The sequence below is a fragment of the Heteronotia binoei genome, chromosome 3, assembly GCF_032191835.1.
Source record: "Heteronotia binoei isolate CCM8104 ecotype False Entrance Well chromosome 3, APGP_CSIRO_Hbin_v1, whole genome shotgun sequence".
NCBI classification, from domain to species: domain Eukaryota; kingdom Metazoa; phylum Chordata; class Lepidosauria; order Squamata; family Gekkonidae; genus Heteronotia; species Heteronotia binoei.
In genome coordinates this window covers 104648830-104667768 of record NC_083225.1, presented here as the reverse complement: position 1 = coordinate 104667768, position 18939 = coordinate 104648830, and the positions used below count along the sequence as shown (strand labels likewise).

Here is an 18939-nt window from a genome sequence, read left to right as displayed (position 1 = left end):
CAGCATCATCTTCTTTGAAGTGGGGCAACCATTCCAATCTACCATTCTGATCTACCATTCCAAATTACATTACAAATCAGATTGTAATAAATAGTATGTAATTTGGAATGGTAGATAAAATAATAATAATAATTTTTAATTTATATCCCGCCCTCCCCGCCGAAGCAGGCTCAGGGCAGCTCACATAGCATAAATACAGCATTACAATAATAAAATAATAAAACAGATAAAATATCCCAATTTACAGTTATTAGTTAAGCATTAAGACATAAATAAAACAAAATTTAAAACCACAGATTAATTGGTGCTACAAATATAACATAGCTTGCATAGTGATGGTATAATTTCCACATTAAAAAGCCAGCTGGAAGAGGACGGTCTTACAGGCCCAGCGGAACTGGTTAAGGTCCCACAAGGCCCGTACCTCTTCTGGTAGCTGGTTCCACCAGCGGGGAACTGTAGACGAGAAGGCCTTCTCCCTTGTTTTCAATTTGACTTCCTTCATCCCAGGGATTGTCAGCAGGTTTTGCGAGCTAGATCGAAGCACTCTCTGGGGAACATATGGGGAGAGACGGTCCCTAAGGTAGACAGGTCCTCGGCCATATAGGGCTTTAAAGGTAGTAACCAGTACCTTGTAATGAATCCAGTACACAATTGGCAGCCAGTGCAGTTCCTGCAGCCTAGGCTGTATGTGCTCCCACTTAGGGAGTCCCATTAACAGTCTGGCTGCTGAGTTTTGCGCTAGCTGCAGTTTCTGGGTTTGGCCAGGGTCAGCTCCATGTAGAGGGCATTACAGTAGTCTAACCTCGAGGTGACCGTTGCATGGATCACTGTTGCCAGGTCATCACGCTCTAGGAAGGGAGCCAACTTCCTCACCCGTCTCAGATGAAAAAAGGCGGATTTAGCAGTGGCTGCTATCTGGGCCTCCATTGACAAGGAAGGCTCCAGTAGTACCCCCAGGCTCTTGACCCTGCGTACTGTTTTCAGTGGCGCACCACCAAAGACCGGTAGAGGAATTTCCCTTCCTAGATTGCCATGGCCCAGGCACAGGACCTCTGTCTTCGCTGGATTCAGCTTCAACCCACTCAGCCTGAGCCAGCCTGCACAGCTTGCAACGCCCAGTCCAGATTTTCTGGGACATTGCCAGGCCAGTTGTCCATCAGTAGATAGAGCTGGGTGTCATCAGCGTACTGATGGCAACCCAGCCCATACCTACGGGCAATCTGGGCAAGGGGGCGCATTGTAAACAACCCCCCCTTTACTTTTATGGATACGGACATCGTGGTCCCCCATTTGGTTGCCAGACCGCCTGGAGATTCAACTTGCACACATCTTCCACAAAGTATGGGTTTGCCTACCAAAAATGCAGGAAGCTTATGTGGGCACGAAACCATGACCTTGAAGCAGCACTCAGTATCTTGGGAGAAGTGCTAGCTAGGGGGAAGAACGGGGTTCCAGTCGCTCCGTATGACCTCCATCTCAGCCGCTGCATGGAAGAAGCTACGCTGACAGGGGCTGTCCAAGTAGGCAACTTTCAGCTTAAATCATAGAATCCCTATGAGAAGGCTAACAGCCCCAGCAACTACATTTATTCAGCTTCAGACTCCATAACAGCGAAGCAGGAGGCTCACGTACTCAACGGACGTCACCTGTGCAGAGGGCAATCAAGCTCACCCCAGGAGGGGACCCTGTCAGACTGCCTAAACCTTTGTCCCACAGAACCCAAAACAAAGGATGGTGCCAGCAGAGGAGCAACATCTTCACCTGAAAGCCAAGTAACTTTGTGTAGGCCTGGTGTCACCTAGGTATCAATTTGGCTATCCATTGTCACCTTTAGACATGTTTAACAGCTTTCAATCACCCTCACCCCAGGAGTTTTCCTCCCCATTCTTTCCATTAATGGTCATCCTGGAGCCTCCCCCTTGGCCCATTGTTACCTGGTAGTCCAATCAGATAACTAAGGCCAAGTCTGCTCATTGGCTAGCTATGAGTATCCAATCAGGGGTTGCCAATTAACTGGCTATTGGCTACTGTATAAGTCCAGCCCTTATGGTCACTGCAGAGCTGCCCCTTTTGCTGAGGTCATGCACCAGATGACCACCTGTCATCCGCCCCTGTACCTCCCATCCCCTAAGGGCTCAGAGGAAGCCTTATAACCTCTGACCCAACTTTTTACACGTGTGCATCTAGCAGTACCCCAATTCCGCTGTCTAGGTACATCCCTGATTCTTGGCCAGTTGAGGGTCCTCTCCCCCCTAGTCCTCATTTTTCCGCCATTGGAGCCTTCCTCAAAAGCTACGATTGGTAATTATCACCCTGTTTGTACATCCTTTGTGTTATCTCTGAATCTCTCTCTATTTTTATTAGGACTGTATGTGTGTTGTATAAATTCATGACCTTGTATGTGTGTGTTCTATATTTTTCTGTAATAAAGTTTTGATGGTTTCTCTTAGTGTCCTTGGTAATTTTAAGCAATAATTTCTGGAAGTGGAATCCTGTATACATCGTTTCAAGATCCTTTTTAAGCCAGGTGCCCATCTGTAAATTCCCCAACCTCATTTTGTGGGCATTTTGGCTTACAGCATGTAGATGTTAAACAACATCGGGGAGAGCACTGCCCCCTGAGGCACCCCAGAATTAAGTGGGTATCTCTGGGACAGCTCTCCCCCAATCGCCACTCTTTGTCCCTGACCATCCAGGAAAGAGGAAAGCCATTGTAAGGCCAGCCCCTGAATCCCTGAGTCAGCAAGGCGGCAGGTCAGTAACTGGTGGTCGACCGTATCGAACGCAGCCGATAGGTCTAACAAGAGTACTGCCGAACCGCCTTGATCCAGGTGCCACTGGAGATCATCCATGAGGGCAACAAGTACTGTCTCCATCCCATGGCCTGGGCTGAAGCTGGATTGGTATGGATCGAAGACGGAAGTGTCATCCAGGAAACTCTGCAGTTGTAGTGCCACTACCCTCTCAATGATTTTACCCAAAAAGGGTAAATTTGAGACCGGCCGATAATGTGCCAATTCGGTCGGGTCTGATGTAATCTTTTTTAGGAGGGAGCGGACCACTGCCTCTTTAAGAGGCATTGGAAAAAGACCCTCCAAGAGGGATCTATTTACGATGTCCCTTATAGGACACCTAAGCTCCCTCTGGCAAGCTTTAATTAGCCAGGAGGGACATGGGTCCAAATCGCAAGTTGTAGGGCGTACAGTAGAGAGAATTCTGTCAACTTCCTCCAGGCTGAGTGTATTGAAGCGATCCAAGGTAGAACCCAAAGACAGGCACAGAGCCTTGAGTTCACTTTCTGTATCCAATATGTCTCTGGTCTGGGAATAGGGGAGATAACTTTAGGGGTGTCGAACATGTGGCCCACAGGCCAGAAGCAGCCCATGAAGGACTCTAATCTGGCCTGTGAGCAGCTTGTCAAGATGGGGGCCCCACAATTAAGGATATATCAATCACCAATTTAGATATATTTATTTCCTTTGCTATGTTCCCCCCATTGAACCCAAACAAATGGTAACCATATAAACTAATCTTATTATTCATCAGTCTGATAATCTTCATTATAGATTCATAGAATATTAGAGTTGGAAGGTACCTCCAAGGTCATCTAGTCCAACCCCATGCACAATGCAGGAAACTCACAAATAGCCTTAAAAGATGGCACATCAGCCACATGTGTCTGAGATAACAGTCTTTTAACTCTCTTTTAATGCATATCTTGCTGAAACACATGGAGCTGTATGCAGCATGTGTTTGGCTTATCATATCCTGAAGCAGCATCTTACTGGGAATTATGGATATTGTCAAATATAGATCTGCAGCCAACATTTCTATCATTTTTCTTCAGTACTAAAACCCACAATTTGCTTTCCTGAAATGAATACAAATGAATAAATTCCTTTTTGGTTTAAGTCAGTAATGTGCATTTTTACTTACTGTCATCATGCCATCTAGGAGACCAGTCTCTGGTTTGGGTGGTGCCTGCAGCCGTTCCATGGACCACTTCTCAATAACTGATGCCACTTGGGGATTGTCAATGTTGAGTAGACGGAAACCAGTCATGTTGACTCCACTATATCTGTAGGGTTCCAGGTCAAGTGCAAATAAATCCTGTGTCATCAAGTTTTTGTTTTTAAGAAAGAGAGAAATTATATTAATGATTTTAAAACTACCTTACGGTGAATCAGTCCTGGCAATAGCCCTAATTGCTAATGGATTTCAAAGTTACAGAATTCTTTCTAGTGGGATCTGGAGTCTCATTTCAGATGTCAGGTCCCATTAGAAACTACATTAGATTTTAATTGTAAAATCTGAGTGTGTGCTGAGCAGGATTTATTGGAGATATCATATCTGATCTGTTGGAACATGAACATTAGATACTTGCAACATTAGTTTACAAGCAAGTTCCACTGCAGCCTGGTAATGTATGAAGAATTGGTTGGCCAATGTTAAGAATATTTCCCATCCTCAGGAAACAAAACTCCCTGCAATGTAATAAGCAATACAGTTTTACTACTTATGAGTTCCATATTTCTCTTGCCATGCCAACTTCGGTAACTTGCTGTCACTTATTCTGATATATGTGTCAAACTGGTGAAGAGCTAGTTTGCTGCATATTCGATATATGAAGTTTGCAAAACAGAATATAATGGCTTCCTTTAAGTGATATCTTTTTGTGACACATTTCAAAACCACATGTCATAAACTGAGAATATGAGAGTCAGTTGTCAAGATTTGGATGATTAGTCTCAAGGGAAAAGTTTTTGCTAGCATTACTAATCTAATGAAGGAACCATCTCCATTAAGTCTGGGTATCACTGTTACTTATTTTTTTTAAAAAAAATCCACAGCATTCACAATTGTGCAGTTGCTTGTTTAAAATACAAGATATCAAACAAAACATTGTCAAGCCAGCCTTGCTAAGCTTTCACAAAGTAAGAAAGGTTACCTCAGTTAAACTGTGTTTAATTCATCAGCTTCAAAGCAGTTTTTATTAAAATATACATAAATTTTTCCTGTGATTATTTTTATAAAGAATGAAAAATTACTTTCGGTTTTCAAGTCACATGCTCTCAACAGTTCTCAAGCCCTTCACCTCTGTAAATCAGTTTATATAAAATAAAATTGCACCAATAGTGTCCTTTGAGAATTGAGCAGTAAATATAATTTTGCAAGCTTTGCTTGTCAAACTTTTGCATTCAACAGCCATATAAAATGTACCTTAATACATGGCTGATAGATATTTGTTCTGAAGGATTGGACCTTATTTTCATTTTGAAGTACCACTAGCTGTATAATTCTCCTGGGGACAATGAAAATGTCATGCAGAAATTTAAGCACACTCTTGGAGTCTTTCTACACTAGAGCTAAAAACAGTACTAAATAACCAAATTTTTGCAGGCTAGAGTATCATGAATCATTCCCTTACTGGGAAGAAGAGGAAGAGGGATTGGATTTATGCCCTGCCCTTTACACAGAATGATTTACAATCTCCTTTTCCTCTCCCCACAACAGACATCCTGTGAGGTAGGTGGGGCTGGAAGAGCTCTCAGAGAACTGCTCTTCAAGAACTGTAGTTTGACCCAAGATCAACCAGCTGCTACATGTGGAGGAGTGAGGAATCAAACCCAGTTCTCCCAGATTAGGTCAGTGCACTTAACTACTACACCAAACTGAGAAGGTTACATAGTATTTTTCCTGTTCTTAACTAAGATACTAAAGCTAAGCACTCAAAAACTTTGGATAAGTTTAAACAGCTTTCTTCCCCATTCTTCAAACATTTTCTTAACAGATATAGTTAGATGGATGGATTGATGATATTAGACATGCTTTTTGTGCTTTGTAAAGTATTCAAAGATGAGTGAGATGGAAAAAAGCTTGGTGCTTCTGACAGATATACCAGGCCAGTTCCATTACAACAGGGGTCCCCAACTCCCAATCCGTGGCCTGTTAGCAACTGGGCCACGAGTTGTATAATTATTTCATTATATATTACAACATAGTAATAATAAAAATAATAATAAGTGGAGTACCCTCCACTCCAAATTTCAGAGTCTCAGACCAGTTCACAATCTCCTTTCCCTTCCTCCCCCACAACAGACACCCTGTGAGGTAGATGGGGCTGAGAGAGTTCTCCCCAGAAGCTGCTCTTTCAAGGACAACTCTGAGAGAGCTATGGCTAACCCAAGACCATTACAGCAGCTGCAAGTGGAAGAGTGGGAAATCAAACCAGGTCTCCCAGATAAGAGTCTACACACTTAACCTCCATGCTAAACTAATAAAGTACACAATTGTATCATCCCCAAACCATCCCCCTGCCCTGGTCCCAGGAAAAATTGTCTTCCACAAAACCGGTCCCTAGCGCCAAAAAAGTTGGGAACCACTGCATTACAAGACAATGTCTCCTGCAGTAATAGTGGTTAAGGAGTACTTTTCATCAATAATGGTGGTGCACAGAACACAAAAAATCTTCAGCAGTTTCTGCTGTAACGAATGCAAATTTATCAGAATGTCTTACCAGGGTAGTAAAAAAGTAATGATAGTACTCAGTCATCATTCCCATGGAGAGAATCTGTAGAAAAAGAAAAGAGGGTGGAAGAATCATAGAATCATAGAGTTGGAAGGGACCTCCAGGGTCATCTAGTCCAATCCCCTGCACAATGCAGGAAACTCACAAATACCGCCCCCTAAATTCACAGGATCTTCATTGCTGTCAAATGGCCATCTAGCCTCTGTTTAAAAACCTCCAAGGAAGGAGAGCCCACCACCTCCTGAAGAAGCCTGCTCCACTGAGGAACCATTCTAATGGTCAGGACATTCTTCCTAATGTTGAGCCGGAAACTCTTTTGATTTAATTTCAACCCATTGGCTCTGGTCCTACCGTCTGGGGCCACAGAAAACAATTCCACACCATCCTCTATATGACAGCCCTTCAAGTACTTGAAGATGGTGATCATATCACCTCTCAGCTGCCTCATCTCCAGGCTAAACATGCCCAGCTCCTTCAACCTTTCTTCATAGGATTTGGTCTCCAGACCCCTCACCATCTTTGTTGCCCTCTTCTGGACCCATTCCAGCTTCTCTATATCCTTCTTAAAATGTGGTGTCCGAAACTGAACACAATACTCCAGGTGAGGTCTTACCAGAGAAAAGCGATACCATCGCTTCACGTGATCTGGACACTATACTTCTGTTGATACAGCCCAAAACTGCATTTGCCTTTTTAGCCACCACATCACACTGTTGACTCATGTTCAGCATATTATCCACTAAGAAACTTAGATTTTTTTTGCACATACTACTGCAAAGACTGATCTCCCCCATCCTATAACCATGCATTGGAATTTTCCTACCTAAATGCAGAACTTTACATTTATCCTTGTTAAAATTCATTTTATTGGTTTTAGCCCAGTTTTCCAACCTGTCAAGGTCATCCTGTATCCTGTTTCTGTCTTCTACTGTATTTGCAACCCCTCCCAATTTAGTATAATCGGCAAATTTAATAAGCATTCCCTCTATTCCTTCATCCAAATCATTTATAAAGATGTTGTACAAAACAGGCCCCAGGACAGATCCTTGAGGCACTCCACTTGTCACTCCTCTCTAAGAGGATAAGGAACCATTCACAAGCACTCTTTTGGTGTGATCTGTCAATCAGTTACAGATCCACCTAAGGGTAACTGGATACAAACCACATTTTACCAACTTGTCAACAAGGGTAGTATGTGGAACCTTATCAAAAGCCTTACTGTTATGTATTGAACATAAGTTACCCAGCCGCATGGCGATCGCTACTAAAGGCGACCCCCTGGGTCCCCGGATGGAGCTCGCCATTCGCCCCGCCCATCAAGATCTGTGGCAGGAAGTTTGACCGACCAGGATTGGCCTGGTAGGAGGAGGGGGGTTGTTCCGGGTGCTGTATATAAGCGGGGCCCGGCCCGCGTGTTCTCTCTCTTGTAATGTGTGTAATGTGCTACTGAATAAACTATGTTGCCTTCAAACCGTCCCGGTTCTCAGTACATTACAGTGGCAACGAAGGTGGGATAGTTTATTCAGTAGCACATTACAAGAGAGAGAACACATACTACCCTTGCTGACAAGTTGGTAAAATGTGGTTTGTATCCTGTTACCCATGCTAGCTCTTAGTAATCACAGCCATCCTTTCTAAATGTTCCCGGACTTACTGCTGATTTGTTCTAAAACTTTTCCAGGGACGGGTCGGTAGTTACACGGATCCTCCGTTTTCCCCTTCTTGAAGATGGTGACAACATTTGCCCACTTCCATTCTTCCGGCACCTCTCCCGTTCTCCAAGAATTTTCAAAAATAATAGCCAGAGGCTCAGAAATTACATTAACAAACTCCTTTAGAGCCCTTGGATGCAGTTCATCTGGCCCTGAGGACTTAGTTTCATTTAAAGAAACTAGGTGCTTATGTACGACCCCTATGCTGATCCTAGGTTGCAACTCCATACCCCAATTATATCTTTTGTTTTTGCCATGTTGAGCACTGTTTCCTTCAGAAAAGAAGACTGAGGAAAAGTAGGAATTGAGCAGTTCCATTCTCTCTTCATTACCTGTTACAATTTCACCTTCCTGCCCTCACAATGGGCCTACCATGTCCTTGACTTTTTTTCTTACTCTGAACATAAGAAAAGAACCCTTTTAAAAATTGTTTTTAGCATCTTTGGCTAGCCTAAGCTTATAATGAACTTTAGTTTTCTTAACCTTTTCTCTACAAGCACTGGTGATTTGTTCATATTCATCCTTGGTTATAATTCCTAAAGGAGTCTTTTTTATTTCTCAAGTTTTTAGAGAGCTGCTTATGGAGCCACCTCAGCTTCTTTAGACTTCTTCCATTTTTTCTTCTCATAGGAATTGTCTGTGATTGCACTTTCAGTATTTTGCTTTTAAAAAATTCCCACCCCTCTTGAACCCCCTTCTTCCTAAGTATTTCTGACCATGGGATTTTACCCAGCATAGTTCTAAGTTTGTCAAAGTTTGCCTTTTTGAAGTCCAACCTATAGGTCTGACTATGTATAGATTTCCCCTTCCCTAAGACTGTAAATTCCAAAATCACATTGTCACTGCTACCCAGGATGCCAACTATTTCCGCTTCTTCAATCAATTATGTTGCAAGGTAATATACTGCTCACCCTCAACCTGTATGTATGGACTGGTAATTTTCATTTTATTGGATCTGAAGAAGTGTGAATGCACACAAAAGGTTATAATTTAAATAAAACTTTGTTATCTTAAATATGCCACTGAACTCAAACTTTGTTATACAATGAAGAAATCAAATGGCTTTATAGACATTTGCTTCCAAAAGTAGCAAAACGTAGGATCAGACCATTTGTGTGCAATATAAAATGACATGGTATATAATCAACAACTTCTTTGTAAAGAAGCACAGTATTATTTATGATAGAACTTCACAACTATTCAGAAGGAAATTGCATACCAGGATAAAATATGGTAAACAACATTGACTTCATTGATGAAAAAGTAAGTCTGACTACATATAGCTTTTCCCTTCCCTAAGACTGTAAATTCCAAAATCACATGGTCACTGCTGCCCAGGGTGCCCACTATTTCCACTTCTTATCAATTCTTCCTTGTTGGTGAGAATGAAGCCCAAGACAGCAGATCCCCTTGTTGCCTTCTTCACTTTCTGGAAAAGGAAGTTTTCAGCAAGTCAAGTCAGGAATCTATTTGACCTTTCATTTTTAGCAGAGTTGGACTTCCAACAGATGTCCAGGTAATTGAAATCTTCCATGATCACTGTGTCCCTTCTCTTGGAGAACTTCGCAATCTGTTGTAGGAGTATCTCATCCAAGTCCTCTGCCTGGCTTGGTGGTCTGTAGCAGACCCCCCACCACAATATCAGTGTTATTTGTTACTCCTTTTATTTTTACTGAGAGACTCTCAACTGAGCTGCCATGCTCAGGTTCACATATTTCATCACAAATATACCTCCTTCACATATACTGCTATGCCTCCGCCCTTTCTCATTTATCTGTCCCTTTTAAATAAGTTGTAGCCCAGAATCCTAATATTCCATTTGTGAGCATTATCCCACCAAGTTTCAGATAAGAGATAAGCTAATTTATTTTTTTGTAGAAAAAGCCCAGCAGGAACATATTTGCATATTAGGCCACACTCTCTGATACAAAGCCAGCTAGAACTTCATTCCTGTGTGTTCCTGCTCAAAATAAGGCCTGGAAGAAGGCATAAGTGTACTGGCTGCACCCTCTGTTGACATACAATCTATGATTTGTGGGTGCAGAGCCTATTCAAATAGGAACGGTAGGCATATAGGCTCCTAGTTTGTTATCAGGAACACTGCTTTTTGTCATTCCTAATTAGCACCTATCTGTATATATTTTCTAGGCTAGGTACTCACAAGCTGGCAGATGGCAAGACTAGCATGTTTGTACTTGCTTTCCTTCTATGCACATTTATTTCCATACCAACACCGTTATGTGTGGATGGCTTCTGCAGAATGGGGCTAACTGGACAAATCTGTAAGGAACAGGGGAATAACCATCAGGATCTACATACTTGAATTGCTGACTAATATCTCTTTAATACTAGTGGGAAGCTTGCAGCTAGCGTTGCCAGCACCAGGTTGGAAAAAATACCTGATCTTGGAGGTGCAGCTTGAGGAGGGCTGCGTTCAGGGAGGGGAGGGAGTTCTATGGGGTATAATGCCATAGAGTCCACCTTTCAAACTGGTCATTTCCTCCAAGCGAATTGATCTTTGTTGCCTGGAGTTCAGTTGTAATTCCAGGAGATATCCAGCCACTACTGAAGGTTGGCAACCCTACTTGCAGCCCTGCATAAACTCTAAGAAAGAGTGCAAGGTCAAAGGTAACACAGTGGCTGATTTCGCACTGACCTTTTACTGGCGCGACCACCCTCCTCATGCCGGCGGATCTGCAGGGATTTCGCACCAGAAGCGCCGGCGCAGCCAAAAGAGCCGGCAACTTCCGTCGCGAAACCCACTCAAACGGAAACCGCCAAGAAGCAGGAAAACGTTTGAGCGGGTTTCGCGACGGAAGTAGCCGGCTCTTTTGGCTGCGCCGGCGCTTCTGGTGCGAAATCCCTGCAGATCCGCCGGCGTGAGGAGGGTGGTCGCGCCAGTAAAAGGTCAGTGCGAAAACGCCCAGTGAAATTTCATGGCTCAAGTGGAGCCTGAATCAGGTCTCCTCATGCTGAGTCTAAAACTCTACTTACTAAAATATATTGGCTCACAGGGCATATGCACTAATGAGCCAAGATTTTTAGTGAACTGATCATATACTGTAACATTGTGTGTTTGAATGAAACTTAGCATAAAATGTATCTACATAATGGTAATCCTTAATTATGTTTGATAAAGCATACCAGCTTAGAACTTGGTAACAATTTACAATTTCCTTGCCTCTGCAGGGAAATCAGTAAGCTTCGTCAAAGTAATAATGTTCCAATTGTGAAACTGAGTAAATTTCAAGGCCTAGAATAGCAGATAACAGCAGCCGTCATATTACCATGCTGTCTGTTCACTTGAAATGCAGATTGCTATCCTGGGGTGGTCTCCTGTGCCCAAGCTTTTACTGTAAATGGATGGCAATAAATCTGACAGAGCAGCAAAACAAAATTGTTCTTTAAACAGCAAAGGCCCTGGGGGAATTTAATGCTAAAGAGGCTAAAAGAAGGAGCTGACATAGCTTTAGAAGGCTTCATATGATTCATATTTTGTAAGCTACGGAAGAAATTTCAGCTGCCAACTTGTAATGGGGGAGAAGGCTTATGGGGAGGGGGAGGGAACTAGGTCTTCATTTTGGTAGGTCAACTGTCTGATCCTGATCTTTTGCATTAGTCCCAGTGGCAAAAGCAACTGAGAGTGCCAAATATTGGCTACCATAATATTCTGTATCAGCTTTCCAGTTCTTTCCCCTTGCCAAAGTAAACCATTGACCACTGTAACTTAGCCAGTAGTCCTGCTTATATTTTGTTTCTAGTTTTTTGGCAACATCTGTGTGTTGCCAGGAAGGCTAGAGTCAAGATACATAGGTGACTAGGCAATATATATAGCTAAAAATGGATGAAGCCAATTACTAATAGCAGAAAATTAGTATACAACATAACAAAAGAGTTTACAAATACATGTGAGAACTGAATGTTAGCATGGATAGCTCTGCGGGTTCTGTTGTCCTGAGTGTTATGACTCGTAACTCAGCAATCATATTTATTATTCTTTTAGAATTATAGAATTGGAAAGGGCCTTATAGGTCATTTAGTCCAATCCTTGCTTAATGCAGAAAAATGTTTTCTTCTAGTTTTCTTCTTGTTTGGTGAAACCCCTGGAGAAAGTATTCCTCGTCCTCTAATATAACATATTTATGTATCTAAGTTTTACAGCAATCATTGTATTCTGCTCATGGTCCATCCATGCTAATTTCATTTGTGCCATGTTTCATTCTTATGACCTTCCCACTGCAGCTGATCACGTAGTTCCCCTGATTTCTGTTGCAGTGTTTCATTGAAATCCTCACCAGCAATCCAGAACTGGAAGCTCTGGCTATTCAGCCAAATGTCACTACATATGTACCATATGCAATGCTAACAAGGTGGAACCTTAGGGAAGCAGTCAGGTTTACAATGTCCAAAATCACAGGTCTCTGAGGTCCAGAAAGAGCACCTCAGCAACCTTTTGCCCCCTCCAGCAGGCTTTCCTCCAAATCCACAACAGCTGTCAGCAGCATAAAGAATAACATTTTGAGGATGGGCAATTAATTGGAGAATTTAGTGTCTGACTCCTACTAAGTGTGAAACTCAGATCAAAAGACACAGGCTTAGGATGCTGTTTTCTTCACTAATGAAGCATTTCCACAGGACGTTTTAGTTCAAAAAAAGCAAGAATAACACAGAATGACTTGGATGTACAAGATCTGTTGATTAAATAGTTTGGTGATATATGTTAGTTTAGATACCAACAGTCAATTCTTCTCTATTTTGCAGAGATTACAAACTCCATCAAGATAGTACTAAATAGAGCTTTACTTAAGAACTTGTAATCACATCTCCTTTGCAGACAGAATTCATGCAAAACCACTCTCTTTTTCTTTGGCAAAAAACCAATATCTCATAATAGTCATATGACATTTCCAGGCTATAATTATATTGAAAATGTAGCCGTCTTCCTGAATACTGCCCAAAAGCAAATAATAAGCAGCTATTGTTAGAATTACATTCCTCACACTTTCTGTTTTTCTGTATTGTTTAGATAAGACATAGAATTTGTCCTTCGGATACAATATGTCAGAGGAAATAAATACAGCCATCTTAATGTTGGAATATACAAGGGAACCTACTCAGGTGAAAAAGGAAGGATAACCTGAGAAGAAAAAGCAGTGACATATCTAGGTTTGAGATTGTACTGTACAACATTTATTGCAATTAATTTATTCTATTGTGTACTTGCTAAAGTTATTACAGAAAACAAAGATGGCATATAATATGATCCACAGTCCAATCCTATAATCAACTTAACTGGCTTATTAGAGTACAGTCGTACTAAATCAGGGATACTGAAACAACCCAAGAAGTTTGGGGCCAAATGCCCCAAAGGGATTAGATCACTTGTATCAAATAATGAGTAAAGTTTCATCTAACATATATCGTTTTTGCACACTGCTCACCTCGGAGTCACATCCCTCTTCACTGCACATCTGCTCAGATTTCCCACCATCTGTGCCGGAGGAGCAGGAAGAGTCGCGGCTTCTGCGTCGCAAACGGAAATTGCTAAAACCCAGTTTCCGTTTGTGACACAGAAGCCGCGGCTCTTCCTGCTCCTCTGGCGCAGATGGTGAGAAATCCGAGCAGACGCTGCGCAGTGAAGAGGGACGTGACTCCGAGGTGAGCAGTGTGCGAAAACGGTAATAGAGAGGTCTGCATGAGTTGCATTCAGGACATTTGGCAGGAATGGCCAATGTAAAACAAGGCATGCTAAAGTACCTCAACCCCACCCCCCTGCCCCCTATGATCCCATTGTCTAGTCAGAGTAATAAACACTACTTTTAACAAAACAGAATACATTTCAAAGAAACAAGATATCACAAAGGATGGGGCCGAATAACACATAAGGGTGGGGGGAACCAACACAGGAAGAGGTTCCAGGTTTTCACAGTTCACACAAGAATGTGATTCATGTTGTTACCACAGCCCTTCCAAGACTTGTGAGGTCTCCAAATGCTCAGGCAATAGAACCAGCAGGAGGGAGGAGGAGGAGGTGAAAGGGAGAGGAAGGGACAAAGAGAAGAAGCAAAGGGAATCCTATATGCTTCAAGACAGACAGGGCTTCCTATACAGTTATGCTAGCACACATTGCATTCAACAGCAGAAACCATAATAATGGCAGAAACATGAGAGGGATTCTGACAGTACTTTTCTCAGCTAGGGCTGAAATAAGACTGAATTCTCCTCAGCATCCAATTCAGAAGTTTTTCTTTGCTCAGCTGATACTAACCAATCAGATTGCCTGGAGCAGCCTGTCACTCAAGACCCTCTGTTTCTGTGAAGAATTAACCCAGGATTGTGAAACATACAGCCCGCAGGCCAAAATGGCCCGCCCAGGACTTCAATCAGGTCCACGGGGCTTTCTTCTACCCCTTTTCCCTCCTGTCCTCACCCTTTGAAGCTCTGAGGCTGCCAACGTTCGCAGCTTCTTCTTCCTTATCTTTGCAGAGGCTAAAACAGAAAGCAAAGCGGCAAAAAAAAAAAGATGCGGAATGGGCACAGCAGACCTGAATGGAAAATCCACTCCATGTTTTCCTTGTAACTTTGTCTATGTGTTTCAATAGAGTAGAGCTCAATAACTTCCCAGCATTCCTATGGTTGGCTGAAGCTTCCTGGAGTTGTGTCCTTGCAAATCACATGTTGATGGTTTGAGCCAGCTTTGTCTCTGAGCCAAGGGGGGATATTACACTGGAGAGCCATTGCTAATCTGAGTAGAATACATGTTTGTATTTTAAGTTAAAAATGATATATTTAATTGTGTTGGCCTGTGTCCTCTATAAAATCTATATCTCCGCTATCTGGCATTACATTTTAAGACATACATAGCTCAGCCCCACAAAGTCTCATTGATGTCAGATCAAGCCCTCCTAACAAATGAGTGACACCCCTTCACAGTCCTTCAGCTGTTTGTACAGCAGTTTGTACAGCTTCTTAAAAGTGCAGCCCATCAAAGATACAGTATAGCCCAATCTCATCAGATCTCAGAAGATAAGAAGAGTCAATATGTGAAATGAGAGACCATCAAAGATTTTGCAGAGGACAGCATTGACAAACCACCTCTGCATAATCACTTGCCTTGAAATCTCTTCCTGCAGTCACTATAAATTGGCTGTAATTTGACAACACTTTAGGCACACACATTCAGTTGGTGTATAAATTGGCACAATGCATATACCAATGCACTTTTAAACATTATGTCCACTACATGAAGTGCTACCATGGGGAAGACTCCAAGCAGCCTCCATATGGTTGCTCTAACCTTTAAGCAAGCTCTTCAGAGATACTCAAAGACATTCTTCTTGCCTGAGAGATGCCAGGAGAGAATCACAGTGTTGAGAATAACTGCTCAACACTGGGATAATGAGCCAAAATCTAATCCACCTGAATGCGGTTTTATTACTTCCCAGAAGCTGAAAACCAGATGGCATGATAACTTTGATAAAAATAAATGGGCATTTTCTTTTTTCTTACCTGTTTAAGGATTTCTGCTGCTGTTTCATGTGAGCAATCAAATATCACATAGAATTCTTTGCCCTTCTTCATCTCCTTGAGTAGGGGCCGAGCATCTTTATTCCCAGCAGGCAGCTGGCGGATTTTGATTTTGATGTTGTACCTAGAAGGGGCTTTGATGAGTTCTTGCAGGCGAATTAGGCCTAGAAAATGACATCCAATCATTCAAATGCTGTTCTATGCAGTGAATCTTTACTGTAATTTAGTGTCATTTAGTCTCCCCATTCCACAATACAGCTGAAATTTACTTCCCCCCCTCCCCTCCACATACACAAATGTTGATGTTAGCATATAATTTACCAGATCCCTTGCTAACATAACTTATAAAGTTATTTTTCTTTTATGGGCATATTTACCTGGAAAATAAAAAACCATTAAAAAGTACAATCTGCTGTATGAATTCAGAAATTTACCAGTGTAGAATTTTACTCCAGCACTCTGCATACACATCCTCCAATATTGGACAGATCACATTGTGTACACATTATAATAAACACACTTCAAAATTTTCCAAGTTTAATAAAGAATGATGGGAAAAGTCCATCTGCAATGTTACACTGAATACTCAGTAACAATATATTGTTATGATGCATGTCATTTAATATGATAGCAGACATCTAATTCAGGGTTTATTTACCTTTTTCACCGTATTCACCACCCATGTGATTAAGAGATGTTCACAACAATATTATTGCACTCCAAAAGAAATAGTCCTCCAAAACAGTAATCTGTACACTAAAGAACAGCTAGATGGGAGTCCAGCTGCATCTTAGAGACCAATAAAATCTTCAGGGTTTAAGCTTTTGAGAGGTCAAAACTCCCTTTGTCAGATTTCACAAAGGCAGCTTTAACCTCTCGAAAGCTTATACCCCAAAAATATAGTTGGCCTTTAAGGTGCTACTGGACTTGAATCTTGTTGTTCCACAGTAGACCAACACAGCTACCCTCTGAAACTGTACACAAAACTAATGGCTAAAATCATACACATGTAGTTTGAATGTTCGAAGGATTGGTTATACATTCATTTCCATGAGAGAGAATTCAGATATAAATCCCAGCTGTCAGTTTCTCAAGCCTTCTATTTCTCTTGAAAATAGAGCTAGTTCTGTAGTAATAGAACTTCCTGTAGTAAGGAATACTTTTAAGCATGATCAGGGCTTTTTTTGTAGAAGAGACCCAGCAGGAACTCATTTGCATATTAGGTCACACCATTGATTCACACAGGGCTTTTTTGTAGAAAAAACCCAGCAGGAACTTATTTGCATATTAGGCCACACCCCCTGACACCAAGCCTGCTGGAACTGCATTCCTGCTCAAAAGAAGCCTGAGCATGATAGAGGCAACATACGAAAGCATTCCCATCTTTTATATATAATTCCCCTTTTGTCTTGGCAAATCCGAGCTCCCGCATTGATTGGGATTGGATGGGACTGTGACCCGTCAAACCATCAATCAACTGCTCTTGTGTTGAATTGGCTAACTCTGCTCTCCCCCACCCACTGGTGATCCCAGGACAGACGAGGATTGGCCCTCTGGGGAAACTGCTAGGCAATGGCTGCTGCTAGGCAAATCATATTGCTTCTCTCAGTAAAAAGTGACCAACGCTGGTTCTAGAAGTTGCTTCCTCTCCTTACTCGCCCATTGGCTAAGCTGCCTGTCACACTGCTTTGAAGAGGAGAGAAAGAAAGCCTTCCCTTGATTGGCTGAGGGACGGAGAAGGGAAAGAGCCATAGGGAAAGCCTTTCCACTATTGGCTAAGGAGGAAGGAAGGCTTTCTCTTGATTGGCTGAGGAATCCCTTGATTGGCTGATGACTCCTCCCTATCTTCCTCTGGGAAGAAAACACCCAGTGAAGGGGGGGGATGGTGTGCTGTTGCAGTAGGCCTGATACAGAGAGATAGATAAGGGAGGGAAAGCAAGAGACAGAGAGAGATCAAAGCCAGTGTTATCAGAGAGATAGTGTTGTTCTGAAAGGTATCACTAAAGACCTCTGAAAAAGAACTAATTGGGGCCAGTCCTGACTAGGGATGCCAGTTCTAGATTGGTGGGGAATCCCTGGAGATTCTGTGGTGGAGTTTGAGGAGTTAGGATTTCAGAGCAGGGCCTGCCAGACCCAGGTTCTTGCCCCGGAAGCTGACAAGGTGATATCCAACCAGTTACACATTTGCAGACTCACCTACCTCGCAGGGTTGTTGTGCAGATCAAAGGGAGGAAAGGAGATTGGATAAGCATATGGAACAGAGGTCACAGGTGGAACTCTCTGTCTGGGGGCAGTGATGTTCTGTATTCTTGGTGCTTGAGGTGGGCAACAGTGGGTGGGCTTCTAGTTTTCTGGCCCCACTAGTGGACCTCCTGATAGCACCTGGTTTTTTCACTTTGTGACAGTGTTGGACTGGATGGGCTTTTGGCCTGATCCAAAATGGCTTTTCTTATGTTGTTACGAGACTTACTTACTTACTTACTTACTTACTTACTTACTTATTTATTTATTTATTTATTCATTCATTCATTCATTCATTCCGGGATTTATATCCCGCCCTTCCCACGAGTGGCTCAGGGCGGCTGATGTAAGATTATTTGTACTTCTGCCACTGTGGAGAAAGAGTGTCCTTTTACTATATAGAGATGGCAGGGAGAGGGGAGGCAATGAAAAGCTTAAGTCAGAGGGGCAGATAAAGGGAAGGAGATAAGGTTGCCAACTCCAGGTTAGGAAATTCTTGGCTATTTAAGGGGTGAGGCCTGGAAAGGGTGGGATTTGAGGGTTGGGATCTCAGACAGGTACAATGGGCATACATTGCACCCTCCAAACCAGCCATTTCCTCCTGGAGAACCAATGTTGCCAATCTCCAGGTGAGGGCTGGAGATCACTCAGAATTACAACTGCTCTCCAGATGGCAGAGATCAGCTCCCCTTGAGGTGGGGGGGAGTGAATGCCTTCACTTGGATGGGTGGGAAGACAGTAAGGGTGGGGAGGGCACTCACCCAGATCCTCTTTCTAAAGCCTGTTGTATTTTTCTATCCCTAGTCTTATATAAATGTACAGTGGGAAAGAATTCTAAATTCCACTGATTTTAGGTAGAATAAATCTACTTAAATCTCAGTTTGAGAGAAGGAACTGACTGTAAGCATTAAATTCATGAGGCAGCTT

The 18939-nt window shown here is 42.5% G+C and overlaps 1 protein-coding gene across 7 annotated transcripts in view; it reads right to left on the bottom strand.

The window, feature by feature from the left end:
- Positions 1 to 18939, bottom strand: part of GRIK1 (glutamate ionotropic receptor kainate type subunit 1) — a 319350-nt gene that overhangs the window by 96009 nt on the left and 204402 nt on the right. For all 7 annotated transcript variants that reach the window (XM_060234349.1, XM_060234347.1, XM_060234352.1 and 4 more), the window contains exons 4-6: positions 15754 to 15935; positions 6521 to 6574; positions 3940 to 4113 (exon numbers count right to left, since the gene is read on the bottom strand). In XM_060234349.1, coding sequence (XP_060090332.1) covers positions 3940 to 4113; positions 6521 to 6574; positions 15754 to 15935 — 410 coding nt within the window. The remainder of the gene's footprint in view (positions 1 to 3939; positions 4114 to 6520; positions 6575 to 15753; positions 15936 to 18939) is intronic.